This window comes from Mus caroli, unplaced genomic scaffold (genome assembly GCF_978045245.1).
Source record: "Mus caroli unplaced genomic scaffold, Mus_caroli_1 scaffold_3, whole genome shotgun sequence".
Lineage (NCBI taxonomy): Eukaryota > Metazoa > Chordata > Mammalia > Rodentia > Muridae > Mus > Mus caroli.
This window is the reverse complement of record NW_028227258.1, coordinates 129717226-129742199: the sequence shown is the minus strand read 5'-3', so window position 1 is coordinate 129742199 and position 24974 is coordinate 129717226. Positions and strand designations below refer to the sequence as shown.

At 43.4% G+C, this 24974-nt stretch overlaps 1 protein-coding gene across 3 annotated transcripts; it reads left to right on the top strand.

Annotated features, from left to right (window-relative positions):
• The first annotated feature begins 5218 nt into the window (after nucleotides 1–5218).
• On the top strand, nucleotides 5219–18580 carry Znf639 (zinc finger protein 639). Of its 3 annotated transcripts, none has more exons than XM_021158104.3 (7): nucleotides 5219–5260; nucleotides 7698–7888; nucleotides 9117–9187; nucleotides 10044–10112; nucleotides 11873–11983; nucleotides 13936–14070; nucleotides 14386–18580. In XM_021158104.3, exons 4-7 carry the CDS (start codon nucleotides 10055–10057, stop codon nucleotides 15537–15539), a joined length of 1458 nt encoding a protein of 485 aa, XP_021013763.1. In that variant the 5' UTR covers nucleotides 5219–5260; nucleotides 7698–7888; nucleotides 9117–9187; nucleotides 10044–10054; the 3' UTR covers nucleotides 15540–18580. The 3 variants fall into 3 exon arrangements, with proteins under 3 accessions (XP_021013763.1, XP_021013765.1, XP_029331321.1); XM_021158106.2 differs by lacking the exon at nucleotides 5219–5260 and adding an exon at nucleotides 5279–5403; XM_029475461.2 differs by lacking the exon at nucleotides 5219–5260 and adding an exon at nucleotides 5284–5403 and having other exon boundaries at nucleotides 7706–7888.
• Nucleotides 18581–24974: the final 6394 nt, after the last annotated feature.

Here is a 24974-nt window from a genome sequence, read left to right as displayed (position 1 = left end):
AGCTTCCCACGCAAGGTCCGTCTCCTGCCTGGGTCTTGGAGGGGATTTCTCTTTCTCTGATGTAATGGAGACTCAGAACAGCATAAGCATGTCACTCCTCAACTTTCTCAGTACCTGTCATTTCATTTAGGAGAGCCCTCTCTTCTGCTGCTTCATGTGCACAAAATCCACTGTATAAAGGGATCTCTGGGATTTCGTGTCTTCTCAAAGGAGGCATTTCCCAGATAAGAACTGATACCCCAGGCTAGCATGGTGACTGGGAGACACAAGTTTTTGACCTGGATCTTGGCATGCAGATCTTGAGGAATAAGTAGCTATGAATCCCAGAAGACAGGGAGAACTCTGAGTCCAAGGTCATCTGGGACAAAGCAAGTCCCAGATCCAGGCATGGTGGCACAAACCTTTAACCTGGCCCACACCTTTTGCTAGAGACCTACCTATGGACATTGGAAGAAAGAAGATTCTCTCTTCTTTGCCTGCTTGCCTTGTGGAACTGAGCAACTGGTAGATTCTTGGACTTCCATTCACAGCCGCTGCTGACCATTGTTGGGTATTGGACTACAGACTGGAAGTCATCAACAAATTCCCTTACTATATAGAGACTGCCTATAAGTTCTGTGACTCTAGAGAACCCTGACCAATACACCCTGTAATGCCAGCATTCAGAAGGACAGGACAGGAAGGTTTCTGTGGGTGCTAGCCCAGCATGGTAACCGATTGGGCCTTGGCTAGGCATGGTGATGCATGCCTGTTATCTTAGGCATATATCTCTTAGGAGGTGGAGACAGGAGGGTCAAAAGGTCAAGCTTCTTTGGCTACATAGTGAGTTTCAGGCCTGCCTTGGTTACATAGGACCCTGTCTCTAGATAGCAAAGATAGGCCCAAGGAAATGGCTCACTCATGAAAATGCTTGCTGGAGAAGCACCAGAACCTGAGTTTGATTCCCAGCACCTATCTAAAAAGGTGAGGGGGCTTGTGTTTGTGTCCCCAGGGCTGGGGAGCCAGACACGGCAGGATCCCTGGGCTCCCTGGCCAGCTAGCCCTGCTCACTTGGCCAATGAGTAACCTGCTTCAAAAATGGAGGTGGAGGGACGTCCTAAAGAAGGACACACACACACACACAGAGAGAGAGAGAGAGAGACTTACTTTAAGATAAAGTTATGAAAAAAAATGGAATAGTAGTAGTAGTGAAAATTTAAAACTTCAGAAGACATGATTAATACAGTTAGAGGCCTGGGGAGGTTCACTGTGAGCTAAATTCTAGTTCATCTCAGCAGCAGGAATGAATCTAGGCCACTGGTGAAGCACAGCTGCCTTTGTCGCTGCCTTCCTTCCTCTTTGTCCTTTGGCTAATTCCTAATAATTCTCCAAGAAGCCTGTAGTGGTTTAAATATGCTTAGCCCAGGAAGTGGCACTACTAGGAGGCAGGGCTCGTTGGACGAAGTGTGGTCTTGTTGGGAGGAAGTGTGTCACTGTGGGGGTGGACTTTGAGACCCTCCTAGCTGTCTGGAAGCCAGTCTTTCCTGGTTGCCTTCCCATCAAGATGTAGAACTCTCAGCTCCTTTCTTTTCCAGCACCAGGTCTACCTGGAAGCTCCCATGCTTTCTGCCATGATGTATTAACATCCATTAGGACTGAACCTCTGAAAGTGTAAGCTAGTCCCAGTTAAATATTTTCCCTTATAAGAGTTGCCTTGGTCATGGTGTCTCTTCGCAGCAATGGAAACTCTAATTAAGCTACTTGTTAACCTGCACCCCCACCCCCACCCCAGTGCCAGTAACACTTGTTTAATTCTGAATGTTCTTGTAGGTAGAGACTGTCATCGACTGTAGTCACATAAACATAGGCATGCAACAAGTATTCTGCAAGTGATGTTCTGCCCCACCCTCCAGGGACAGAGCTTACAGGCTTATGTCACCAGACCTAGCTAATCTTGATAGTTTGTAATATGGCTCACAGTCAGCTGGCTGGGAGACCCTTTGCCCTCCCTACCTAGGTGGGCTGTGAGAAAGCTCTTCCAGTGCCAGCCTTTTTGGTATCATTTGTTTCTCTCAGCTTTTAGCAGCAGTGATTGACAACAGCAGGCAGGTGGGGGCAGCAAAAGTGTTCTTACAGCTTTCCTGCAGGACTCTTTATTACAGCTGTTGTGCCGGCTAAGAAGTAGAGATTCCTTGGTCTGGTAACACTAGCTAATGTTACAGCTCTTGGTCTGGGGTCTGGAATCTTGAAGACAGTTCTCTGGAACCCTGCTGGTGACCAGAGCCTGTGATCTGGTCTCTGGCTCCTTAGAAACATCTCTGTTTCTCTAGCTTCAGTTCCCTGCCCTCTCTACTCCTGTTATCCTTTTTCCTGCCCTGGACACTTTTGAACTAATTCATGTTTGCTATCCTGACACTACTGAACTGGACTGCTGGTATATTTGGGAAGTGTTTGTGAGTGGATTGAGCTGCCGATGCTGACACCGGTGAACTGAGCTGCTGATTTCCTGAAAACACAGATTGGATGTGCATCAAGAACAATTTCTAAACAGGACACACACCTTTAATCCAGATCTTGAGGCACACCTTTAATTTGGGCCATTCCTTCTGCTGGAGGCCTATATACTAGAAGAAGGAAGTCACCTTCTTCTTTACCTGCTTGCACTCACTTTGCCAGCACATCCATTGGAGCCTCCTTCTTCAGGATTCCAGCTTATACAGAAGGCCAGCTGAGACACCCAGACTCATGAGGCCGAGCCACTACTAGGTTCTAGAACTTCCCATTCATAGCTGGCCATTGTTGGATTGCAGCCTGTAAGTCATTTCAATAAATTACACACACGTTTGTGTGTGTGTGTGTGTATATATGTGTGTGTGTGTATTCATATTCTACAAATTCTGTTATTCTAGAGAACACTAATACAGCCTCTACCTCTTAAGTGCTGGGATTACAGTAATTTACCACTATGCCTGGCTTGGCAAGGTCTTTGAAAAAGGTGCAAATAACTTAAACGTCACTATTTAACTTTTATATGACCACTCGCAGTAATTGTAAGGCACCATTAACATTTTAATTGCATCAGGAATGTTTATATCCCGAAAAAATATATAACTGAAAAAACTGCCACTTAACATAATGATAATCTGATTTTGAGAAAAATCTATGTGCATGCAAGTATAAAAGTCACGGAAAGACAGATCCAAGGAGTCAGTTCAGGGCTGTGGGAGTTGGTAGTTTTCTTTCTTCATTCTGTTCTACTATCTATTGTGTAACACACATTTCTGTGATCAGGAAAAATTTAAGCTATGACATACCTGTATCAAAAACTTGGGAGGATGGTGGTTAAATATTCCTGTAAAATGTTATCCTAGGACTTTCAAGATTTTACATAGCTGCACATCTTGCCAGGGAGGGGGAAAGGGGAGCCCTGAAAACAATGATGCATGCTGTCTAAATACCATGACATAGTCTCTCCCTGCTCCCCCTCTAGTGAGGCAGGCAAGAGGAGAATTAAGTCAAACCCAAGGGCAAGCGTGAGAAACCCTATAACTGACAGTGATCGTATGGCTCCCCCTTGTGACCTCTACTAGATTCACAATGAGAAACCCGTAGCCGCCGGCAGCATCTTTATAAATTCAACAGTCTTATATCAATCAGGCCTCAATTCCCTATTTTGTACCAGACGTTAGGTATTCTAGGAAGAGAGAAGGTCTGCGAACCCTCTCTTACTCCTTTTGGGTTACAGTGGTGTGCCTGAATATTCATGTCTAACTAAGAGGAGAACGCCTACAGGTTATGAGGTCACCAAACTGAATCTCACAAACAAGCTCTGTCTCTCCAAAGCGCACAGCTGGACTTCCCCAGGCGTGGTGATGGGGTTGGGGGGTGGGGAGGTGTCAGTGACAACCCGCTGAATACCAGGTGATTGACAGCAAGAACAGGGCGCTGGGTTGGTGAGACACGAACTATAGCGGGGACTTTGCAAGTGACTAGATATAAGTTACTCCACTCGATTTAGCTATTCACTTACAATTAGTTGAACCTTAAGGGATTTAATTACAAAACCGAGAAACACTCACAAATTGTCCTGAAACCTCTTCAACTCTCACCCAGGTTAGGCGGTTGGGGTTGGGCAGCTCAGTGGATGAGACCTAGGATTACATGTAAAAATGTTTTAAAATATTTCTTTTTATTTTTATCTGAGTGTTTTGCCTGAATATATGTCTGGGCACTACTTGTGTTCCTGGCGCCCATGAAAGCCAGAAGGCTTCAGGTGACCTAGAACTGGATTTACACGTGAGCTCATTGTGGGTGTTGGGAATGAAATCTGGATCCCCTAGTGGAAGAGCCAGTTTTCTTAACAGCTGAGCCAGCTCTCCAGCCCCTGGACTCCATTCTTAACACTGAAGGAGGAGCGAGAAAGAAAACACACAGCCGAACTCTGGACTGTTGCTTGTAACGCGGAGGGGGTCACACCTCAGCACTCACCCCGCCAAGCACAGACCACCACCGAACTCTACTGCCAGCCCGAGGGATAATTCAAAAACAATGTTCACAGTTATTTATGCTCATCTAATTTAATACTTTGCTTATTGACGGTCAAGGTATGAAAAGGATTTAAATGACAGAATGTAATCCTTTGTGATAACCTCCGTTCACTCCATCAGGACTTCTTTTTAGGATTTATTTTTGTATTGGGGGGGGAGGGACGGGGAGGTGTGTGCCTGCGGAGGCTTCACATCCCTTGCTGTTGAGTTACAGTAGAGGCGTTTGTGAACTATCATGTGCATGCTTTCTCTGGAAGAGAAATAAAACTCTCTTAACTGGGGGGAGCCATTTCTTCAGCTCTCCCTTCTCTAACTCTACCTCCAAGCTCCCAAGACTTCAAGAACCCAGGGTGTGGTCTGAGGACCCATCTCGAGTCACATCGCGTTTTTTCTCGGCCCTGGACTTATCTAGCCCGGATGTTGGGATTTGAGGACAACCACCATGCGTGAAACACTAATGATCCAGAAGACCCTGAGGATCACTGCGGCCTTCCAGGGAACCGATGAGTGGGACAGCGCTGACCTCAGAGGGGAGAGTGGCACGGCGGGGATGTGCCCGCAGGGGACGCTAGACAGCACTGCTAGCCTCTCCTTGTCTGGCTGTCAGGCCCCGCCCTTAGCACGAAGCCACGCCCTCTTCGTACTCAGGCCACGCCCTCATCCTTAGGGTTCCCGCCCCCCGTCCCCCATCTTTACTCTCGCGGCCCACTGTGGCGCATGCGCTGGGTGACGGGGTGAGTGCTGCTGGGCCTGGCGGGCAGGGAAGGGCAGGGCCGGGGAGGGCGCGGGCGGCTGGGCAGGGCGCGGGCGGTGGCCCGGCAGCCCCCTCCGTCCCATCATCCGGGCGTGTCTCGCCGGAGCTGCACTGCTACGTGAGGTGAGGGCCGGCCTCCGGGGCCTGCGTGCCAAGCGAGGGCCGCGGGGCGAGCGGGGCCTGCCCGGCCCGGTGCGTGTCGGCCGCTCGGGTGGACTCGGCGGCGGGGGGGGGCCTATGCCGGCCTGCAGGAGGCTGCTCCCGCCGGAGACGCTGGAGTCCAGCGAGGACCCGGCCCTGTGTCCTCATGGACAGAGGCTCCCAGGAGAGGCCAATCAGACCAGCGCTCTTCAAATTCCTTAATCTGTGACAGGGTCTTGTGTAGCCTAGGCTAGCCGTAAAGGCGTGTGCCACCACGCCGGGCTTCAATTAGAACGGGAAAATTCTCTTTCTGTTTGAAAATGTACGTGCTTATTGCGTGTATGCATGCGCACGTGTGCCATGGCGCAAGTGTAGAGGTCAGAGGACAACTTTCCAAGAGGCTGTTCTTCCCACCTTGCGGGTTCCAGGGACGACACCCAGGTCGTCTGGCTTAGCTGTAAGCGCCTTGTGAGCCCTGGAAATATTTTTTGTTTGTTTTAATGGAGGTGAAAAAATAAAGTGTTATAAACGTCTTTAAAACGCAACGACCCAGTCTCAAGAAATTCGGTGCTGGGTGCTGGAGAGAACACCCAGTTGGAGTAGGTTCATGATTGCCTCCAGATCAGACACCATCTCGGACTACACACGCGCGCGAAAACAGCCTTTTAAAAATGTGTCTTGGTGCAGGGCGGTGGTGGCGCACGCCTTTAAACCCAGCACTTGGGAGGCAGAGGCAGGCGGATTTCAGAGTTCGAGGCCAGCCTGATCTACAGAGTGAGTTCCAGGACAGCTAGGGCTACACAGAGAAACCCTGTCTCGAAAAAAGCAGAAAGTGTCTTGGCATTGTGTGAAGATATCGGAAGTTTCATGAGAAACCTTTGAAAAGGTTTGTCTATGGGAAGCACTATTAAGTGTTGTGAAGATTCCAGGGGCCAAGATGCCTATGTGTGGGTGATGTGTTTGTTTTGGTTTTAGGACACAAGAGACTTTATGTGTAATCTTGCCTCAGCCTCCTGAGTGCTGGGATGTCAGCTGTGAGCCACTGAGCTCTGCTGTTAATGTGGAAGATGACTGCCCTTTGCCTTAGAGTGCAGTTGGGCCTTTTTAAAATGGAATTTCTTTTTTCTCTCTGCAATGTTATCTCAAAAAATGGAGAGCAAGCCAGTAGTGTTGTATGCCTTTAACAACAAATTGCCTTAACACCAAACATAAATTCAGAATTAGCACATGACTACATCCCATCTATTCTTTTTTTTTTTTCAAACACTATGCACTTCTGGCTGGCCAGGAACTCACTGTGTAGACCAGACTGGTCAAGAACTCAGAGACATCCTCCGTCTCTGCCTCCTGAGGACTGGGGATAAAGGTGTGGGTCTCAATACTCAGTTTTTCGAGACAGGGTTTCTCTGTGTATCCCTGGCTGTCCTGAGACTCGATCTGTAGACCAGGCTGGCCTCAAACTCAGAAATCCGCCTGCCTCTGCCTCCCAAGTGCTGGCACTGAAGACATGTGCCACCACTTTAGGCTTAATTTTTTTTTAAATGATAAATTATAAACTATAGATATATCACCACGATATTATCTCTTTTTTTTTCCTGAGTGATGGATTTTAGGTGATTAAATTTCAAATGTCCTGGTTTTCTACAGTGACACCTGTGTATAATTGGGGAAGGATACGTTTCAGATGGTTCACAGTCTTTTTAAAAGGATAACTAGTGAGCATGAGTTTTTATGGTTCACATTTCATTAAGAAGCCAACTTTCTCAAGCTGGCAAGATGGCCAGCTCATTTCCCAGTGAGTAAGGTCCCTGCTGCCAAGCCCAAGGACCTGAGTCCAGTCCTCAGGACTCTCGACATACCTGTGTGTCCTGTGGACACTCCCGATGTCTTTATGAAGGCACTTGTGCATACACAAATCCAATTCTATTTGCCTGTGTGAAGGCCGGTTGACAGCTCTTGGTTGTGAGTGGTCTTAGGGACCCTTTGGTGATGTTCGATCCTGAGGAGTCACACTCTCCTCCACCTTCCTCACGTGACAAGCCAAATCCATATGGCAATGTTAGGTACTTGTAATCCCGTGCTTGGTTTCCTTTTCTTACTTTTTTGTTCATGTTCTGAACAACCTGAGATACTCTTTTGACAGTTGTGTTCTCCCTATTAGAATATGATAGAATATGGACTATAAGAAACTTTGACTCGAAAGAAAGCTGATTATGGCGATGGGTGAGGCATTTTTGTCTGTGTATCTAACATTTCTGTAAGAGTATGGCTGTCAGTTTTTCAGATTATCCCTCCCCTCCTGCTTGTGGTTAAGAACTTGAAGCAAGATGAGCTTGCTGCTGGCAGCATGGAAGGAGGGTTCACACATGCACAGTTAGTTACCTGATGTCAGAACTCCGAAGACAAGTGTGCCATCTATGTCGTAATGGACTTTAATGGCGTTGGTTTCTTCCTTGCTTAGAATGAGGTGAGTTTGATAAGGGAGCCCTTTTGTCTTCCTCCAGGGATTGTTGGGAAGGTGGCATAAGCAATAAGAATGCACTTAATAAATGTGTGATCACATGACATACAGAAGTAGCAAGTGCCCCTTGGGGAGGCTTCCACTAGAAACAAAAGATTCATCTTATATTTGCCTGGGGTACCCCAAAACTCAGGAGGCCAGGACAGTATCACAATAGGGTTCAGGGCTAGACTGGACTATGTAAGTAGACCCTGTGTCAAGAAACTAAAAAGGAAGGATTGAGGTAAAGGCAGTGGTGAGGTGCTCCCTCCCTGCTCTCTGCAGCAGCAGACAGATGTTCAGCCGAGAGGAGAGGGGGAGCTTTAATTTCAGGTTAATGGGTCACTTTATTTCTGTGCTTATTTCTAAAACTAAAATGAATTGAAAACCATGGACTTTAAAAATGGTTAGACTTCTGGTCAAATCTAACCCTACCACATGTACTTAATCCAGCTGACTTGACTGTTAATGTCTCAGTTTACTAATCAATAACAAGATATAACCAACAGTTCTGGCAAGGTATAGATATATAACCTGTGTGAATGAAGACATACTATCTGGTATGTAGCTGATATTCAGTAAATTAGCACTGAAGTGTAAAAACTTGGACACTTTTAGGTGTATGGTTCTATATTTGACTTTCTACTTTTTTAAAAATATAATGTATGTGTGTAAATATGTAATATTTATCTGAATTAGACAATGTCTCCCTTTGTAGCCCTGGCCTGAAGCTTACTGTGTAGACCAGGCTGGCCTCAACCTCACAGAGATCTGCCTGCATCAACCTCCTAGGTGCTGGGATTAAACGTGTGCTACTTTGACCAGCCATTTGTGATTTTTTTTTCTAATGATTGCATAAATTAATACAGACTTATTCTGTGATTTTGGTATCAAGATATAGCTATGACTATAAATAAAGGTTAATTTGTTTCAGAGATATAGGAACTTTCATATATGATTGGATATTTACATATGTATATATATATATATATATATATATATATATATACTATGTGTGTGTATATATATATTTTTTATATAAACTTTATATATATATAAAGTTTAAAAAGCATAAGGAAGATGCCTGAGTTCATTCCGTCTGTTGTAAGTTAAGATGTGGCAGGATTTCCCTATGAGCTATGGCTTACTTGGTGGTACTATTGCTTACGTGAATGCTGGTCTCTTTTACTTGTAGGCACTTTCTGTCATTTGTGGAAACTTGCCTGTAATTCATTTTCCTCACTGCAGTATTGAGAGTTATACCAAGTAAGTGGAGTACAGCCAAACTAATTAGTAAATTTTCTAATGTCTCATGGGACTTTAGTTGTTGGGGTGCTTGCTACACTTAGTAGAATGTTGAACGTGACCTCGTAAGATTCTTCTGTCTGGAAAATTACTTACGTCCTAAGATTTTGTGCAACACTTTTTTTTTTTTCTTCTGGAAGCCATTACATTGATAGAGACAAGTATTTTTTTTTTTTTTTTAAGGAAAAATATCCATCATTAGGTTGAAATCTGTAGAAAGTGTATGCCTAGAGGCATAATGGCTTGTTTGTATGTGTCTGACAGGGTCTCACTTTGTAACCATGGCTGGCCTGGAACTCTTTATGTAGACCAGGCTAGCCTTGAACTCTGCCTGTCTCAGCCTCTGAGTTCTGGGACTAAAAGGTGTATGTTTACTTTGTCTTATGAGATAGGGTCTGATAGTCTAGGCTTGTCTGGAAGGCATAATGCTTTCAGTCGAGGCCTTGTGCAATGTTGTTCTTCTGACATCTGTTTTCATGGTCCACACAGACTCCTTTATAAAATAGTTTGGATGGATGGATGTCTTGCACCACATGCATATCTGGTGTACTTGGAGACCATAGAAGGGGGTCAGATCCCCTAGAAGTCAAACTATAGGGTAGTTCAAACTATAGGGTAGTGAGCTGTCTTGTGGGTGCTAGGAATTGAACCCAGGACTTTTGGAAGAGCTATCTGTCTTCTTAGAAACTGCTGAGCCGTTTCTCCAGCACCCCTCCGCCAAGATTTCTTATTGCTAATAAATTCTATGGCTCAAAAGAATTTTTATAGTAATACCAGTTATTGCACCATGTTTGTTAAAATGTTCTTCATTTTTTAGATTGAAAAGATATGAATGAATATCCTAAAAAAAGAAAAAGGAAGACTTTACACCCTTCTCGCTATTCAGGTTAGTCTACAATTAAATTATTTTTGAGAGAGTAATGGATTGTTGTTATTCCCATCAACTTTTGCATAAGTAAGAATATCTGGACCATTTACTGATGTGAGAACACAAACTACATCTTGTATATGCTGTTATGTGGATGGAGTGCTACAGAGATGCTTTACAACTTTGCATTCTACTCGTCTCCTCTCTGTGAGCTAGAAATACTTCTAACTAGATTTCCAAGCTTCCTCTTCATGTGGAATAATTGGGTTTTGCCTGTCAGAGTCATAAGTTGTGCTTAAGGTGCAGCAATAACTTCAACAGAAAGTAGTTTTCATTGAGGAAAAGAAGCTGTATCTTATACACTATTTTTGGAACTGTGTATCTTATGTGTGTGCTTATTTGCATGTGTATGTGCATGCCTGGTGTCTAGGGAGGTCAAAAGTGGGTATTGGATCCCCTGGAACTATAGTCACATATGGCTGTGAACCATCAGTTGGGTGTTAAAACTGAATCCAGGTTCTCTGCAAAGAGTCACAAGTACTCTTAGTCACTGAGACATCTCTCTACCTCAATTTTCATTTGGATTTTTATAATCTGTGATTGAGGTGGCTCGCCTGTGTCAATATAAGAGGAGGTCTGGACTAGGGAGGTAGCTCCATGGATAGAATGCTTGCCTAGCATACATGAAGCCTTGGGTTCACATCTAATCTCATCACTTGAGAAGTGGAGGCAGGCAAGATCGAGTGAGGCCAGTTTAAGCTATAAGAAACTCAACCTCAAAAAGAAAGGGGGTCAGGGGAGAGGCTAGGTGGTAGTGGTGCACACCTTTAATCTCAGCAATCAGGAGGCAGGCTGCTCTCTGGAGGCCAGCCTGGTCTACAGAGCAAGTTTCAGGACATCTAGGACCATTTCACACATACCCATTAGCTTGCTCCATGCCCATGTACCCTCTGAGTATAGTGAGCCTTGTCTGCTGCTTATTCGTAGCATTTGGGATGGCTGCTATTCAGAAGCCATCTCTGCTCTTGAGACAATTTCTCCTCATGTATTATGCTTTCTTGGCACTATGTGGCATGCCTTGGTAGTTCACAGAATACTCTGTGTAGTTAATTCACTGTTTCATATGTTAACACTTTATTACATATGTATACTTTATAAGATTTATATTATAAGGCATTGTTTCCTTGTGTATTTTAAAAGCTTTTGAAGGTATATTTTTATGTGTGTACCACAAGCCTGTGCCTGTTGGTGTCAGACAGATCCCTGGAATTGGAGAGAGGTAACAGTTGTGAGCTACCTACCCTGTGGGTGTCGTGAACTGAACTAGGTCCTCTACCACAGAGTATCTGAGCCGTCTGGCCAGACAGTTTCTGTTTCTAAAAATAGATAAAGTTTTTATTCTTATATTATTTAAATCCATTTTAGAATTAAGGCTTGTTTGGCCCAGGCTGACTCTGTGCTGACCCACCTTAGCCTCTGCAGTCCGACACTGTAGGCATGCAGCAGCCTTGACTTCTCCTACAGTCTAGTCAGCGGCCCACTTAAAGCTGAATGGTAATGTTTGATCCGAGGTATAAAGCAGGAGAACATGCTACTGAAACTCATGGAACTATGGGTTAGGGGTGTAGGTCAGTGTAGAGGGTTTGCCTGGCATGTGCAAGGCACTGGGTCCAATCTTTAACACTGGGAGAAAAAGGAAACAAAAGATGCAAGCTTGTGCATCATTAGCTTCATGTCTGCACTGTGCTGGGAATTGTCTTCATTGTGTTTCCATTCAGATTCTTCTGGAATAAGCAGAATTGCAGATGGAGTCAGTGGGATTTTTTCTGATCACTGTTACAGTGTCTGCTCGATGAGACAGCCAGACTTAAAATACTTTGACAGCAAAGGTATGCGTCCTGTTCTCCAGAACACTCTGAGTAACTTGCTTTTACAGAACCTAGGGTGGCTCCGTGTGGGTAAGTGCCTGCTTACCATGCAAGACCAGACTCCTTTCTACTTGTACAGAAAAATAAACAAATGCTGCCTTTGTGGGTTTTCTCTTGGGAACTCTCCGAAAAGGTAGTTTGAATGTGAGTTTATGGTTTCAAGACAGCAAAACATTTTTAATTGTTATAATTAAAAAAATAAGCTTTTAAAATCAAATTAGTAATTTCCATTTTTAAGCAAACTCTTTAAGTCCTTTTTAGTTGGCTAAGAGTTGATACAAATGGGACGTGATGTACAGGTGGAGTGTTGGTAGTCAAGTGTTAGAAAGCACCTTGCCCACTTGTCTCAGCCTGGAGTGCTGATGGAGGGGAAGGAAAGATGGAGAGCGGCTGCTTGGTGTCCCTCAGTCTCACATTCTCAGTCGCCTGCTCTTTTCTAGAGCACTGGTAAGTAGTGGTAAGATGCACCCGCTGCTGCTTCCCATCTGTGACTAAGTGAGAGCCCATGTCTGACACAGAACTGTCTCGCATGCTCACACATAGACATGCTCACAGACCTGCATCTTACACCTGTGAGAATTATTCACAAAATGGTTTTGCTTTTGTCGTTGCGAGGCCTAAAGGAAGTACCGTAGTAGTGAGCACATTTTATGTCAGATCTTGGTTTATAATACCAAGGAACTCAGGCCCCTACAGACATGGCTGGTTCTAGATCTGGGAAGGAAAGAGACAAGATGTGTTTGAATTATCTTGTGGTGCTGGAAAATAGAGAAATATTAAAAAGCAAAATGACAGGCAGCATGGGTGAACTAAAGGAGCACAAGAGCCAGTTGGAGGTGCTCTTGAGGGCTCTTTGGAGCTCAGCTGACAGATTGCTTGTCTACCACACATGAAGTCCTGGCTTCCACTTCAGCACTGAAGACAAAAGGAAAGCTCCCAATAGCCAAAACTGAAGTAATTTGAGAAAACATGAATCTATACTGTTATAAATGATTTTGTGAATATATAGGGATAGAAGAGAAAAATTGTCTGCACAAAAGAATTCCATTTGTATCAGTGTTCTTCCTTAGGGAGATGGGAACAACGCTCCACTTCTTAGTGTGGGCTTCACAGTTACTTCCAGAGAGTAGGGTAGGAGAAAGACAGTACAGAAACCAAAATGCCAGGTTGGGATGGGCAGTTCAGCAGTGTATACCCTCCAGTAACTCACAATCTAGTCATGAAAAAAAAAGTAGGTAAATTTCATTAATGGGACATTACAAAATGTCTATAAAGTAGTCCTTAGAACAGTCAGTTTCCAGTTACCTAGAGAGACATGGCTAAATCTAATATGGGATCCAAAATGACACTGGGTAAAAACCAATTAAGTCTGAATGAAGTATGGGCTTCCATTACTAACAATGTATTGGCACCAGTAGTCATGTGTCAGTTATTAATTGTAACAAATGCCTCATATTCATGTAAATAATTAATAGTAGGGAAATGCTTATGATGTATTAGGAACACCTTATACTATTTTCACAATTTTTTCCCCTAAAACTCTTCTTTTAAAAACAAAGTCTTACTAAAACACACATGTTGCGGTCCAGTTTCTCTGTTGACCCTTATTTCAGTTTCTGTGCTAAGTTGGAGAGAATGAGACCAGAGTAAAGGAATAATGATTCAATCTCACTCAATACCTTAAGCTCCTTAGGATGTTCAGAGTGTGTTCTAGTATAAGGAACATATAAACAAAGGCAGTGGAGGGGGGGGGGGTTATTCTGGCATATTCTCAATGTCTTTAGGAATGTATAATAAGTAATATGTCCTTTCAAGGCTAAGTCTAAGTTGTTAGTTTCTATTGCTGTTAAAAAAGAATATTTAATGATTCTTAATGCTTTGATATAAAATGTTTTTCCAAATTCTTCTTACAGATGATGATTCTGATCCTGAGACAGCAAATGACTTGCCCAAATTTGCAGATGGAACCAAGGCCAGAAACAGGAATCAGAGCTACCTGGTTCCCAGCCCTGTGCTTAGGATTCTAGACCACACTGTCTTTTCCACAGGTTAGGGGAACTCATTAATAGCATTTAGCATATCTGGTTCAGATCAGCTAAAAGCAGCGCATACTGTAACTTCCTTTCACAGGATTGTTTCTAACAAGGCTTCTGAAGTGCAGTGCTGCAACAGTGAGGACGACTGCTTCTAACGGGGCTTTATTAGTACAGTGACAGCAGTGGGGCTCCCGATTAGTACATTGACAGCAGTGGGGCTACCGTCTCTAATGAGCGTACTGAGCACAGGACTTCAGCAATGGAATGATTGTTTCTAATGGGGCTTACTTAGTACAGTACTACAACTGTGGGTTTTCTTTGTTTCAGAAAAATCTACTGAAGTTGAGATCTGTGATGAAGAATGTGCCTCACCTGAGTCAGTGCATCAGCATACTCAAGAGGAGAGCCCTATAGAAGTTCATACCTCAGAAGACGTCCCAATTGCTGTAGAAGTCCATGCGATTTCTGAAGATTATGATATAGAGGCCGAGAACAATTCCTCTGAGAGCCTCCAAGACCAGACTGATGAAGAGCCACCAGCTAAACTCTGTAAAGTCCTTGACAAGAGCCAAGCTTTGAATGTGACTGCCCAACAGAAGTGGCCTTTACTGAGAGCCAACAGCAGTGGCCTCTACAAGTGTGAACTTTGTGAATTTAACAGTAAATACTTTTCTGACCTAAAGCAACATGTGATCCTGAAACACAAGCGCACTGACTCGAATGTGTGTCGGGTGTGTAAGGAAAGCTTCTCTACCAACATGCTTCTCATTGAACATGCCAAACTTCACGAAGAAGATCCCTACATCTGTAAGTACTGTGATTACAAGACGGTGATCTTTGAGAACCTCAGCCAGCACATTGCAGACACCCACTTCAGCGACCACCTTTACTGGTGTGAGCAGTGTGATGTGCAGTTCTCCTCAAGCAGTGAGCTCTACCTGCACTTCCAGGAGCACAGCCGTGATGAGCAGTACCTGTGCCAGTTCTGTGAGCACGAGACAGGTGACCCTGAGGACTTGCACAGCCACGTCGTCAACGAGCACGCTCGCAGACTGATTGAGCTGAGTGACAAGTGTGGCAGTGGTGGCCATGGGCAGTGCAGCCTTTTAAGCAAGATCACCTTTGACAAATGTAAAAATTTCTTCGTGTGTCAAGTATGTGGCTTTCGGAGCAGACTTCACACAAATGTCAACAGACACGTGGCTATCGAGCATACTAAAATATTCCCTCATGTTTGTGATGACTGTGGGAAGGGCTTTTCCAGCATGTTGGAATATTGCAAGCATCTAAATTCACATCTATCTGAAGGGATTTACTTATGCCAATATTGTGAATATTCAACAGGACAAATTGAAGATCTTAAAATTCATCTAGATTTCAAGCATTCAGCTGACTTGCCTCATAAGTGTAGTGAGTGCTTGATGAGGTTTGGGAACGAAAGGGACTTACTCAGTCACCTTCAAGTCCACGAGACTACCTGACAGTGATCTTTATGTAATGTTTAAAGGAATAAATTCTTTTTTTAACGTTAAAAATGGGCAAGCTGAAATACTTTTGACAAGTTTTCTGGCATCACTGCATTTTTCAGAATATAATATACTTAATGGTGGTGTTTTCAATGGCATGACAGTCAGAGTCACCGCTTTTGGTGACTATACTCAGTTTCTTTCCTGTGCTCCGAGTGCCTGAGTGGAAACAAGGGACTTAAGAAACTGACTACAAGAATGGCTGTCTTGTCTTTTTAAACCCACGACAGCCTCGTATGAAGTAGGCTACAGGAGTAGGGTACGCCTGTGTGCTGGTGGAGGTGGAGTAGTTTTTCATAACTTATTTTATGTGAGGTGTTTGCCTGATGCTAAGCACTCCCAGTGTGTGCAGTGCCCATGGAGGCCTAAGGAGAGGGTATCAGATCCCCTGGAACTGGGATTACTAACAGCTAGAACTGCACTGAGACATGTTTCACCCTACAGTTCAAGCTGGTTCCAAACTGTCATCAGTCTGCCCCAGCCCCTCAGGTGCTGGGATAGCAGGCATAAAACACCACACCTGGTGAATTCTTTTTAAAGGTTCTACTTGAGTTGAAGGATATAATGGAATGTAAGGGGAGAGTGCCAGGAAGATGTGAGACAGTACAGATGTAAGCACCTTATATTCCTTATAACCAATTGGCATTTTATCTTCATCTAAGTACCTGTTACCAGAGCTCTTGGTATTTCCTCGTTAGTTCTAGAACTACAATGGCATGCCCCAACTTCTCACAAACATGTACCTAGGATTTGAGAACCACTAAAGTATTATCATGGAGCTGGGAATGGGGATGACGTCTTCTGCTGTGGTAGTTGTCTGCATTCCAGTGGCTGCTGTGACAGCTACACAACAAGTCTCTTAAATAGTAGAAATGTAACCAATTCTCCGTTCTGAAACGACTGGCAGAGGTTGCTCCTCAGGGCCACTAGGCAAGGATCCAACCCTAGCTTCTCAGCTTGTCCGTGACAGTCTTTGTGCCACATGGTGTTCTCCTGATTTGATGCTGTCCTAAATCTCTGAGTCCTTATTGAATCACTAATCATGGTCATTTTAACTCACTACAAATCTGGGGCAGGATGCAATGGCACAGCACACCCTGGGAATCGAAGCACTCTGGAGATAGAGATTTGAAGAGCAGAAGCTCAAGGTCTTCAGATACAGAACGTTGGAGACCCTGTCGCAACAACAACAACAAAAAAATCTCGGGTTGGAGGCACGACTCAGTGGTTAGGAGCACTTGTTGCCCTGAGTTTGGTTCCCAGCACCCATCTTAGATGGTTTACAACCACCTTAAATCCCAGCTCTATCTGAGATTATCTGGTATCCTCTTTTTTTTTTTTTTTTTTTGGTTTTTCGAGACAGGGTTTCTCTGTGTAGCCCTGGCTGTCCTGGAACTCACTTTGTAGACCAGGCTGGCCTCGAACTCAGAAATCTGCCTGCCTCTGCCTCCCGAGTGCTGGGATTAAAGGCGTGCGCCACCACACCCAGCTATCTGGTATCCTCTTATGGTGTCTGCAGGCTCCTGCACATGTGGCATTCACTCAAACACATAGGTAAATTTCATTTTTTAAATTAAAGTCTTCAAAAGAGTTACATCCTGAGGTACCTGAAGTAACAACTTCAGAATTTGAATTAGAGGGAACATAATGCAATAAATAGCCTCTAAAATAGTAGTATCAAGGGAACAACAGTGTATATCATTGTATTATACTAACAATATACCAGTATGGTTCAGGAGTAGTAATACAACATCAAGAACCATGGGAACCTTTGCCTGGTGGATAACAGTGCACAGTCCTGTAATCCCAGCACTTGGGAAGTGGAAGCAGGAAGATTAGCAGTTGAGATCATCCTTACCTAAGTGAGGATGAGTGTCAGACAAGAAGTGGAACAGAGATCACCTGAGCTCTTGCCTCAAAACAAATGGACAGGGGAGCAGACCTGGAACCTTACCTTTTAGGAGGCTGATGTAGATAGCTCAAGACCACCCTATCGAGTAAAATCCTGTCCCAAGTAAAACCAGAACACTGAGAATGGGTCACTCAACGAACAGTTCACAATTCAGTATTTCTATTTTGATTGCCTGTATTCCTAGAAGCTCACTTCATCTAATTATAACCAGTTAAATATCCCATAAAGCTTAGGATCTTAGCAGTTTGAGTAGTTTCTTGTAAGACAGCAGCAAGGTACCAATAAGCCAAGGTTGAATTACCCAGGTTTAGACTACAGCCTAAAGCTCTGTTACACCACTGCACACAATGAGCCTTTGTCCTTGAAGTGTTTTTCAGAGCTTCACTCTAAGCTTCTTGGTAATTCTGTTTATGCTTGTTGGGAAACATCTAATTCAAGGAATTTGACGTTCAGGAAGCAGACTTAATTTTTTTTTTTTTAAGATTTATTTATTTATTATATGTAAGTACACTGTAGTTGTCTTTAGACACACCAGAAGAGGGCGTCAGATCTTGTTTACAGATGGTTGTGAGCCACCATATGGTTGCTAGGAATTGAACTCAGGACTTTTGGAAGAGCAGTCAGTGCTCTTAACTGCTGAGCCATCTCACCAGCCCCAACTTAATTTTTTTTAAGGTGTATTTTAACTGATAGAAATCAAAGACTGAAGAGAACAAGTTAATGCCATTCAGTTTTGTTCTTGTTGATGAATTTAGCATGAGACCAGATCCCATTGAGTTAATAGGCCTTAAATTGCTGCTTTAGTGGATCCTAAACAGTTAAGCTTAATGGCTTTTGGAAAAGCAGACCTAGGTAAAGAGAAAATTTTTTCAGAACTGGCAAGATGGTAAAGACACCTGCTAAATCTAACAACTGAATTTGATGCCTGGAAGGAAGAGGAACAACAAATTGTCCTCTGACCAACATATTTGTCCACACACAAATGTAATTAAAAAAAAAAAAAGGTGGAGAACATTATTTTGTTTTCTTTTGGTTTTTCTATCCGACCTATAAAAGCTTGCTCCCTTGGGTACATGTGCCACAACACAGCTTGTATGTATCTATTTTGGATTTTAAGTAGCAGAACAAAACTTCAACTTTGTGTGTGTGTGTGTGTGTATGTATCAGTGAAGTTTATTGGGATTATTTACAAGGTGAAGAGTTACAGACCAAAAATGACTTTGAGTCGTTTCACCAAAAGCCTGTCCTTGTACTGTAACAACTCATGAAAGCTGGAAACCTAGAGCTGTCAACGCTCTCTGTAGGAAACTTGTCTGTATCTCGTTTATTTAACCCAGTTGGTTTGAGCCTCTTTCAGGAAGCTTGGCTGGTCTGAGAGTGTCTCTCAGAAGTCCTTACTGTTTATATACATTTATAGAGTGAGGAGCTTGGTGCATCTGGTCAGTTTCAGGGACTTCCTGAAACTTTTGAGTTGTTTTCTTCCTGAAAAACTCAGGAAGAGTGATTTTCTTCAGAATGGAATTTATTGCCTCCATTTAGAACATTCTGAGTTTAATGATTTCTCCACAAGAAGGAATGTATAGGATCTAACTCTCTACCCTTGGCTAACCTGGAACTCATTATGTAGAACAAGCTCTTCTTGTATTTGCCATGCTTCTCCTGCCTCCATGTCCTGAATTTGGGGTTACAGGTATACATTACTGTGCTTGCTCCTCTGTTTCCATTTTTTTTTTTCTGTGATTTTGTTTGAGATAGGGTCTAGACATAGGCTGGTCTTTAACTTGCTATGTCAACTGAAGTGACTGGCCTTGAACTCAAGATCCTTCTGTCTCTACCTCCCATGTTTTGGGATTATAGACATGGACCATCATAACTAGCAAAAGCATTTTGTAACAAAAAAAAAATTGTAGATGTCGCCAAACACCATATCTCTTATGAAAGCCCATCATCTTTCTTGATAAATGCAAAACTAAATTATGAAGCTGCATTATTAAGAGCCAGGATTTATGTCAAAGTGTGCATTATTTGTAACTCTAAAAATCCTAATCAATTGAAATTGAAGTTAAAAATAGCGGCGTGGTGGTGCACGCCTTTAATTCCAGCACTCGGTAGGCAGAGGCAGGTGGATTTCTGAGTGTGAGGCCAGCTTGGTCTACAAAGTGAGTTCCAGGACAGCCAGGACTACAGGACTATACAGAGAAACCCTGTCTCGAAAAAGGAAAAAAAAATTAGAAACTGATCAATTTACAGGAGCCGTGGCAGCCGAGGGCTTATCTTTTGAACTGCCATAATAGATCAAATGTTTATAGACCTTCTGAACAGTTGGGTTGGGATTGTAAGTAGGAAGGGAACCAGAAATCTAGAAGCATGGAACTGAGCAATGTGCACTTTGTAATGGAAATAGCACTACAACCCAATTTGCTTTTTCTGGGTATTTCCCCAGTTTTTATTTTATTTATTTATTTATGTTACAAGATTATAATTAAATTCCTTTTAGTGCCAGGCATGGTGGTGCACGCCTTTAATCCCAACACTCGGGAGGCAGAGGCAGGTGGATTTCTGAGTTCGAGGCCAACCTGGTCTACAAAGTGAGTTCCAGGACAGCCAAGGCTACACAGAAAAACTTTGTCTCGAAAAACCAAAAAAGAAAAACAAAAAACAAACAAACAAAATTCCTTTTAGTATTGATCCAATCTGGATAGTGGAAAACAAAAATGCAAAATTAGAGAAACAAAGGACAGAATCTTAGGTCTGGAGGAGCCCCAGGCAGCCCACCTAGACTCAACCCAGCATAAAGTTTACACATAGGTAGAGGTTGGTGGTTCTAACTAAGTTCAAGGCCTGCTTGGTTTACATAGTGAGGTCTAGTATAGCTAGGGCTATATAGAAAGACTCTGTCTCAAAACAAAAAAATAAAAATAAAAACAAAAAGATTGGTAGAGACCAATCCTAATGTCAGCCTCTGGCCTCCAAACACATGAATACCACATATGCACACATACACCAATTAAACTGGCTTTAAAGAAAATATGACAATAATATATAGACATGGGAGAAACTGGGTAGGACCTATATAAGTGAATGAAATTCAAAAATATGGAATTCTAGCTAAGAAGGAATCATACCTTTGGTCAAGTGTATTTTAAATTAGAATAAACGCAATTTATAAATATCTAGCTACTTTTTTTCCCCTGAGACAAGGTTTCTCTGTTATAGCCCTGGCTGCCTTGGAACTAGTTCCATAGAACAGGCTGGCTTTGAACTCAGAGAGCCACCTTCCTCTGGCTCTTGAGTGTGAATGTTAAAGGCATGTGCCACCACTGTTAGCATCAGGTGCATCCTTGGACAGCCACAAGCTCTTTATAGGCAGCTCTGCGACCCAGAGATGAGACAAGTCATCTCCAGGTGACAGTGCTGCTACTGCATCTATTGACTTGGCACCTGCCACACATCCCTTTCTTTGTTCATGCATCACATGCGCCATGGCCCAGATAAAAGACTCATCCCTGCCTGCAGCCCTCTCACTTCTTCTCCCCCCTCAGAGGCCACCTCTGCCAATAAAACCTCCCATGTGAGAGACCTGAAGCTGGTGTGATTTGTCTGGGATTGTGCCGCATAATCTAACAACCACCAACCGGAAAGTCTCTAGCATCTTAAAACTTTTCTTTTAAGAAAGTGAAAATATACTCTTTGATCCCACTGAACATTACTGATGCCTAAAAGAGAACATGTATCTATTGAAGGTGCACACCTGGTTTCTATTCTCAGTCCTTAAATAGATCATGACCACAAACAATGGAGAGAATGTTAAACAACTTTCAGACAGCCCAAGACCTTGTATTTCACTGTTTTTCAAATGAGCAAATGAAAGAACCTAGTGGGGAAACCCCCACTCATATCCCGAGTCAGCGTGCACCCAAAGAATCACGAGAGACCCGCTTGATGCAAACACATGTGGTAGTTTAATGACGGAGCTCTGGGCTGACACGTATCTCACACAGGAGATAGCAGTTGTCAGCCACAAGGGTTTTTATAGAAAAGGGTCTGGGGCTGGGGGAGGAATTGGAGCGGTTTCACACGATTGGTTCATTTAAACATCAGCAGACTGTACGTGCAGATCGAGGTAACAGCAGAGCATCTGGTTAACATTTAACCCATGTCAGAAGGGCGGGAGATAGGGAGGCGCTGGGTCAGTCCAGACGTGTCTTTGCATTCTCTTTATCTTTATGGCCAAGCAGCCTCAGGAATGTCTCAATGACGGGCCTGCCCGGGCATGTCCTGGCCTGTTCTGCTTTGTTCTCAGCCCCAGGTTTCAAAGCTCACAAACAACTCTTTGGGCTATTTGACATAAATTACATGAATCACAGGTCTCAAGTTCTATTTTCTTTCACAAACAGCTGTGAAGATCTATTAAGACAGTGCTCAGGAATACAAGAATGAGCCATGGGGTCAGGTAGATGTCTGCTCTGTGGGTAAACGTGCGGCTGTTTTAGCCTCATGACCCTCATTCAACCCCAGAACACATGGTGAAAGGAGAGGATTTTTTGTTACTGTTTTTGAGATTAGGGTATCACTATGTAGCCCTGGCTGGTCTTGAATTTGCTATGTAGACCTGACTGACCTTGAACTCTCCTGCTTCTGCCTTCTGAGACCTGGGATTAAAAGTGTGTACCTGGCACCTAGCCTTGAGAGTTTTTATACTTTTTAAAATATTTATTTATTTATTTATTTATTTATTTATTTATTTAATGTATAAGAGTACAGTGTAGTTGTCTTCAGACACATCAGAAGAGGCATCAGATCCCATTACAGATGGTTGTGAGCCACCATGTGATTGGTGGGAATTGAACTTGGGACATCAGGAAGAGCAGTCAGTGCTCTTAACTGTTGAGCCATCTCTCTAGCCCCAAGACTCTTAATTTTTTTTTTTTTTTTTTTGGTCAATAATTTTAAATGGTCATTTTGTGTGTTTTAGTGTTGGGATTGGCCTACTTTACTTTTTACTGCTATGACAAACACTATGACCAAAAAGCAACTTGGGAAAGAAAGGGGTCTTCTTGTTTTGTTTTGTTTTTCTTCTTTATCTTTGTGCGTGTGTGTGTGTGTGTGTGTGTGTGTGTGTGTGTGTGTGTTTTACCTTAAACTTTATAGTCCATCATTAAGGGACACCAAGGGAGGAACTGAAGCAGAGTTCAGTAAAAATACTGTTTACTAGTTTATTCTCCATGCCTCACTCAGCTTGCTGTCTTATACAACCAAGGAGCACCTGCCCAGAGGTGACACTTCCCCTCTTAATTAATCAAGACAATGCCCTACAGACTTGCCCAGAGGCCAATTATTTGAAGACAATTCCTCAATTGAGTGTTTCCTCTTCCCTGATGACTCCAGTTTTTGTCAGTTGACACTGGGATTGAACTCTGTACTTTGTGCACACTAAACACACTATCACTGAGTTATTCGCCAGCCCCTAGGTACTGACCTGTTTTTGCTGTGTTTTGCCTAGTAGGTATGTGCACACGTGTGAGTACATTAGCCGCTAGAGATCAACAGTGAGCAACGTTCACTATCAGTCTCCACCTTATCTTTGGAAACAGTCTTTCTTTTTTGTTTTTGTTTTTTTTTTTTTGTCTTTGTTTTTTGAGACAGAGTTTCTCTGTGTAGCACTGGCTGTCCTGGAATTCACTCTGTAGACCAGACTGGTCTCAAACTCAGAAATCCACCCACCTCTGCCTCCCAAGTGCTGGGATAAAGGTGTGTGCCACCACACCCAGCAAGTCTTTCAAAGAACTCAGCTCACTGATTTGCTAGCATGGCCAGCCAGCTCCAGAGATTTCCCCCACCCCCAGCACTAGGCTGTAACACAAGCCACCCTAGCTTATTGTTTTCCCCATGAGTGGCTAGAGATCTGGATCCAGGTCTTTATGCCATCACAGCAAGAACTTTACTGCCTGAGCCTTCTCTCCAGTCTTTTAAGTACTGATCCTTATTGGCTATATACCCTGGAAATAGGCAGTTCAAGGCCAGCCTGGTCTATGGAGTGAGTTCCAGGGCTACACAGAGAAACACTGTTTCAAAAAGAAAAAAAAATCATTTTAAAATCTGGCCTGGGAGGCAAAGGCATTGGATCTCTGTGAGTCCAAGGCCAACTTGTTCTACATAGTGAGTTCCAGGATCCAGGACTGTCTATATAAAAAGACACTGTCTCCAAAAAACAACCCAAGATAAAAATCTTCAAATGTAGGCAGAGAGCACAGATCTGAATTCTAGCACTTGGGAGGCTGTGACAGCGGGTTTGTGAGTTCTTTTTGTTGTTGTTGTTGTTGTTGTTTTTCAAGACAGGGTTTCTCTGTATAGCTCTGGTTGTCCTGGAACTCACTTTGTAGACCAGGCTGGCCTCGAACTCAGAAACCTGCCTGCCTCTGCCTCTCGAGTGCTGGGATTAAAGTGACACATGCCTTTAATCATGCTTGTCTTTTAACTCATCCATCTTACCACTGTCCTTCCTATGTGTCTTGGACAGTTTTTCTCCTGATATTTCCAGTAACAGTACTGGAAAGACCTGAGAAATGACACCCTTTCAAAAAACACACACCTATTTGGCTCCACCTTGCTCATTTTTCTTCAGACACTCTATCCTCTTGTCCTGATTTCCCACCCCCTCTGCCCCCATAATAGCAGGCATAGTCTGAAATGATCTCATTCACTGTATTTATCCAACTTTTTTATCCAACCTTTATTTTTATTTATCCAACTTTTGCAGGTGCCCATCAGTGTTTTAAGCACTTTACACCCTAACCCATTTACTTTCCCACAATTCATAAAGTAGGCATTTTTAGTATTTTATAGATGAGGTTGCTGTCATTCATATGGATAAAGGGGCTTCCCTGGCAAAAGCATCTCATTTGCTAACTCTGGAAAGAACCTCTCAGGACACATGCTGTGAAACCTCTCTTGGAAGGTGGAACATGTAGAGTCCTTGGGCTTCACCCTTGATCAATCAATCAATGGCTTAACAAGTTTCCCAGGTGATTCCTAACAAAGTTTAAATCATGAACAATTAATTTTCTTGAGTAACACCTCTTACAGTAAGTAGACACACACAGCTCACTCCAGAAACCCTAGGAAACCAATCAAGACCAGAGCAATTGGAGAAGTCAAAGTTTTGACTCCCTGCCTCCCCCGCTTGGCATGATAAACATCTATGTGGTTTTGGGGTACTTCCTCAGATAACCATGGGCATCTTTTCACACTTGGCGACTTTGAGTTTTGAAAACTCTGAAGGGAAAAGCCAAGGGGAGGAGATGGAAGGTGGAACAGAAAACAGCCCCGTGGTTAAGAGTTCCTGTCCAAAACAAACCTCGCCTTCTGCCCTGAAGGAAAATGGCGTCCGCAATATATGCAGTTCTGGTCTCGAAGCGACAGCCAATAGGAGATCCGAAGCGCCGGAAGTAGCCGCCCCTAGCCCCTCCTCTGGCCAC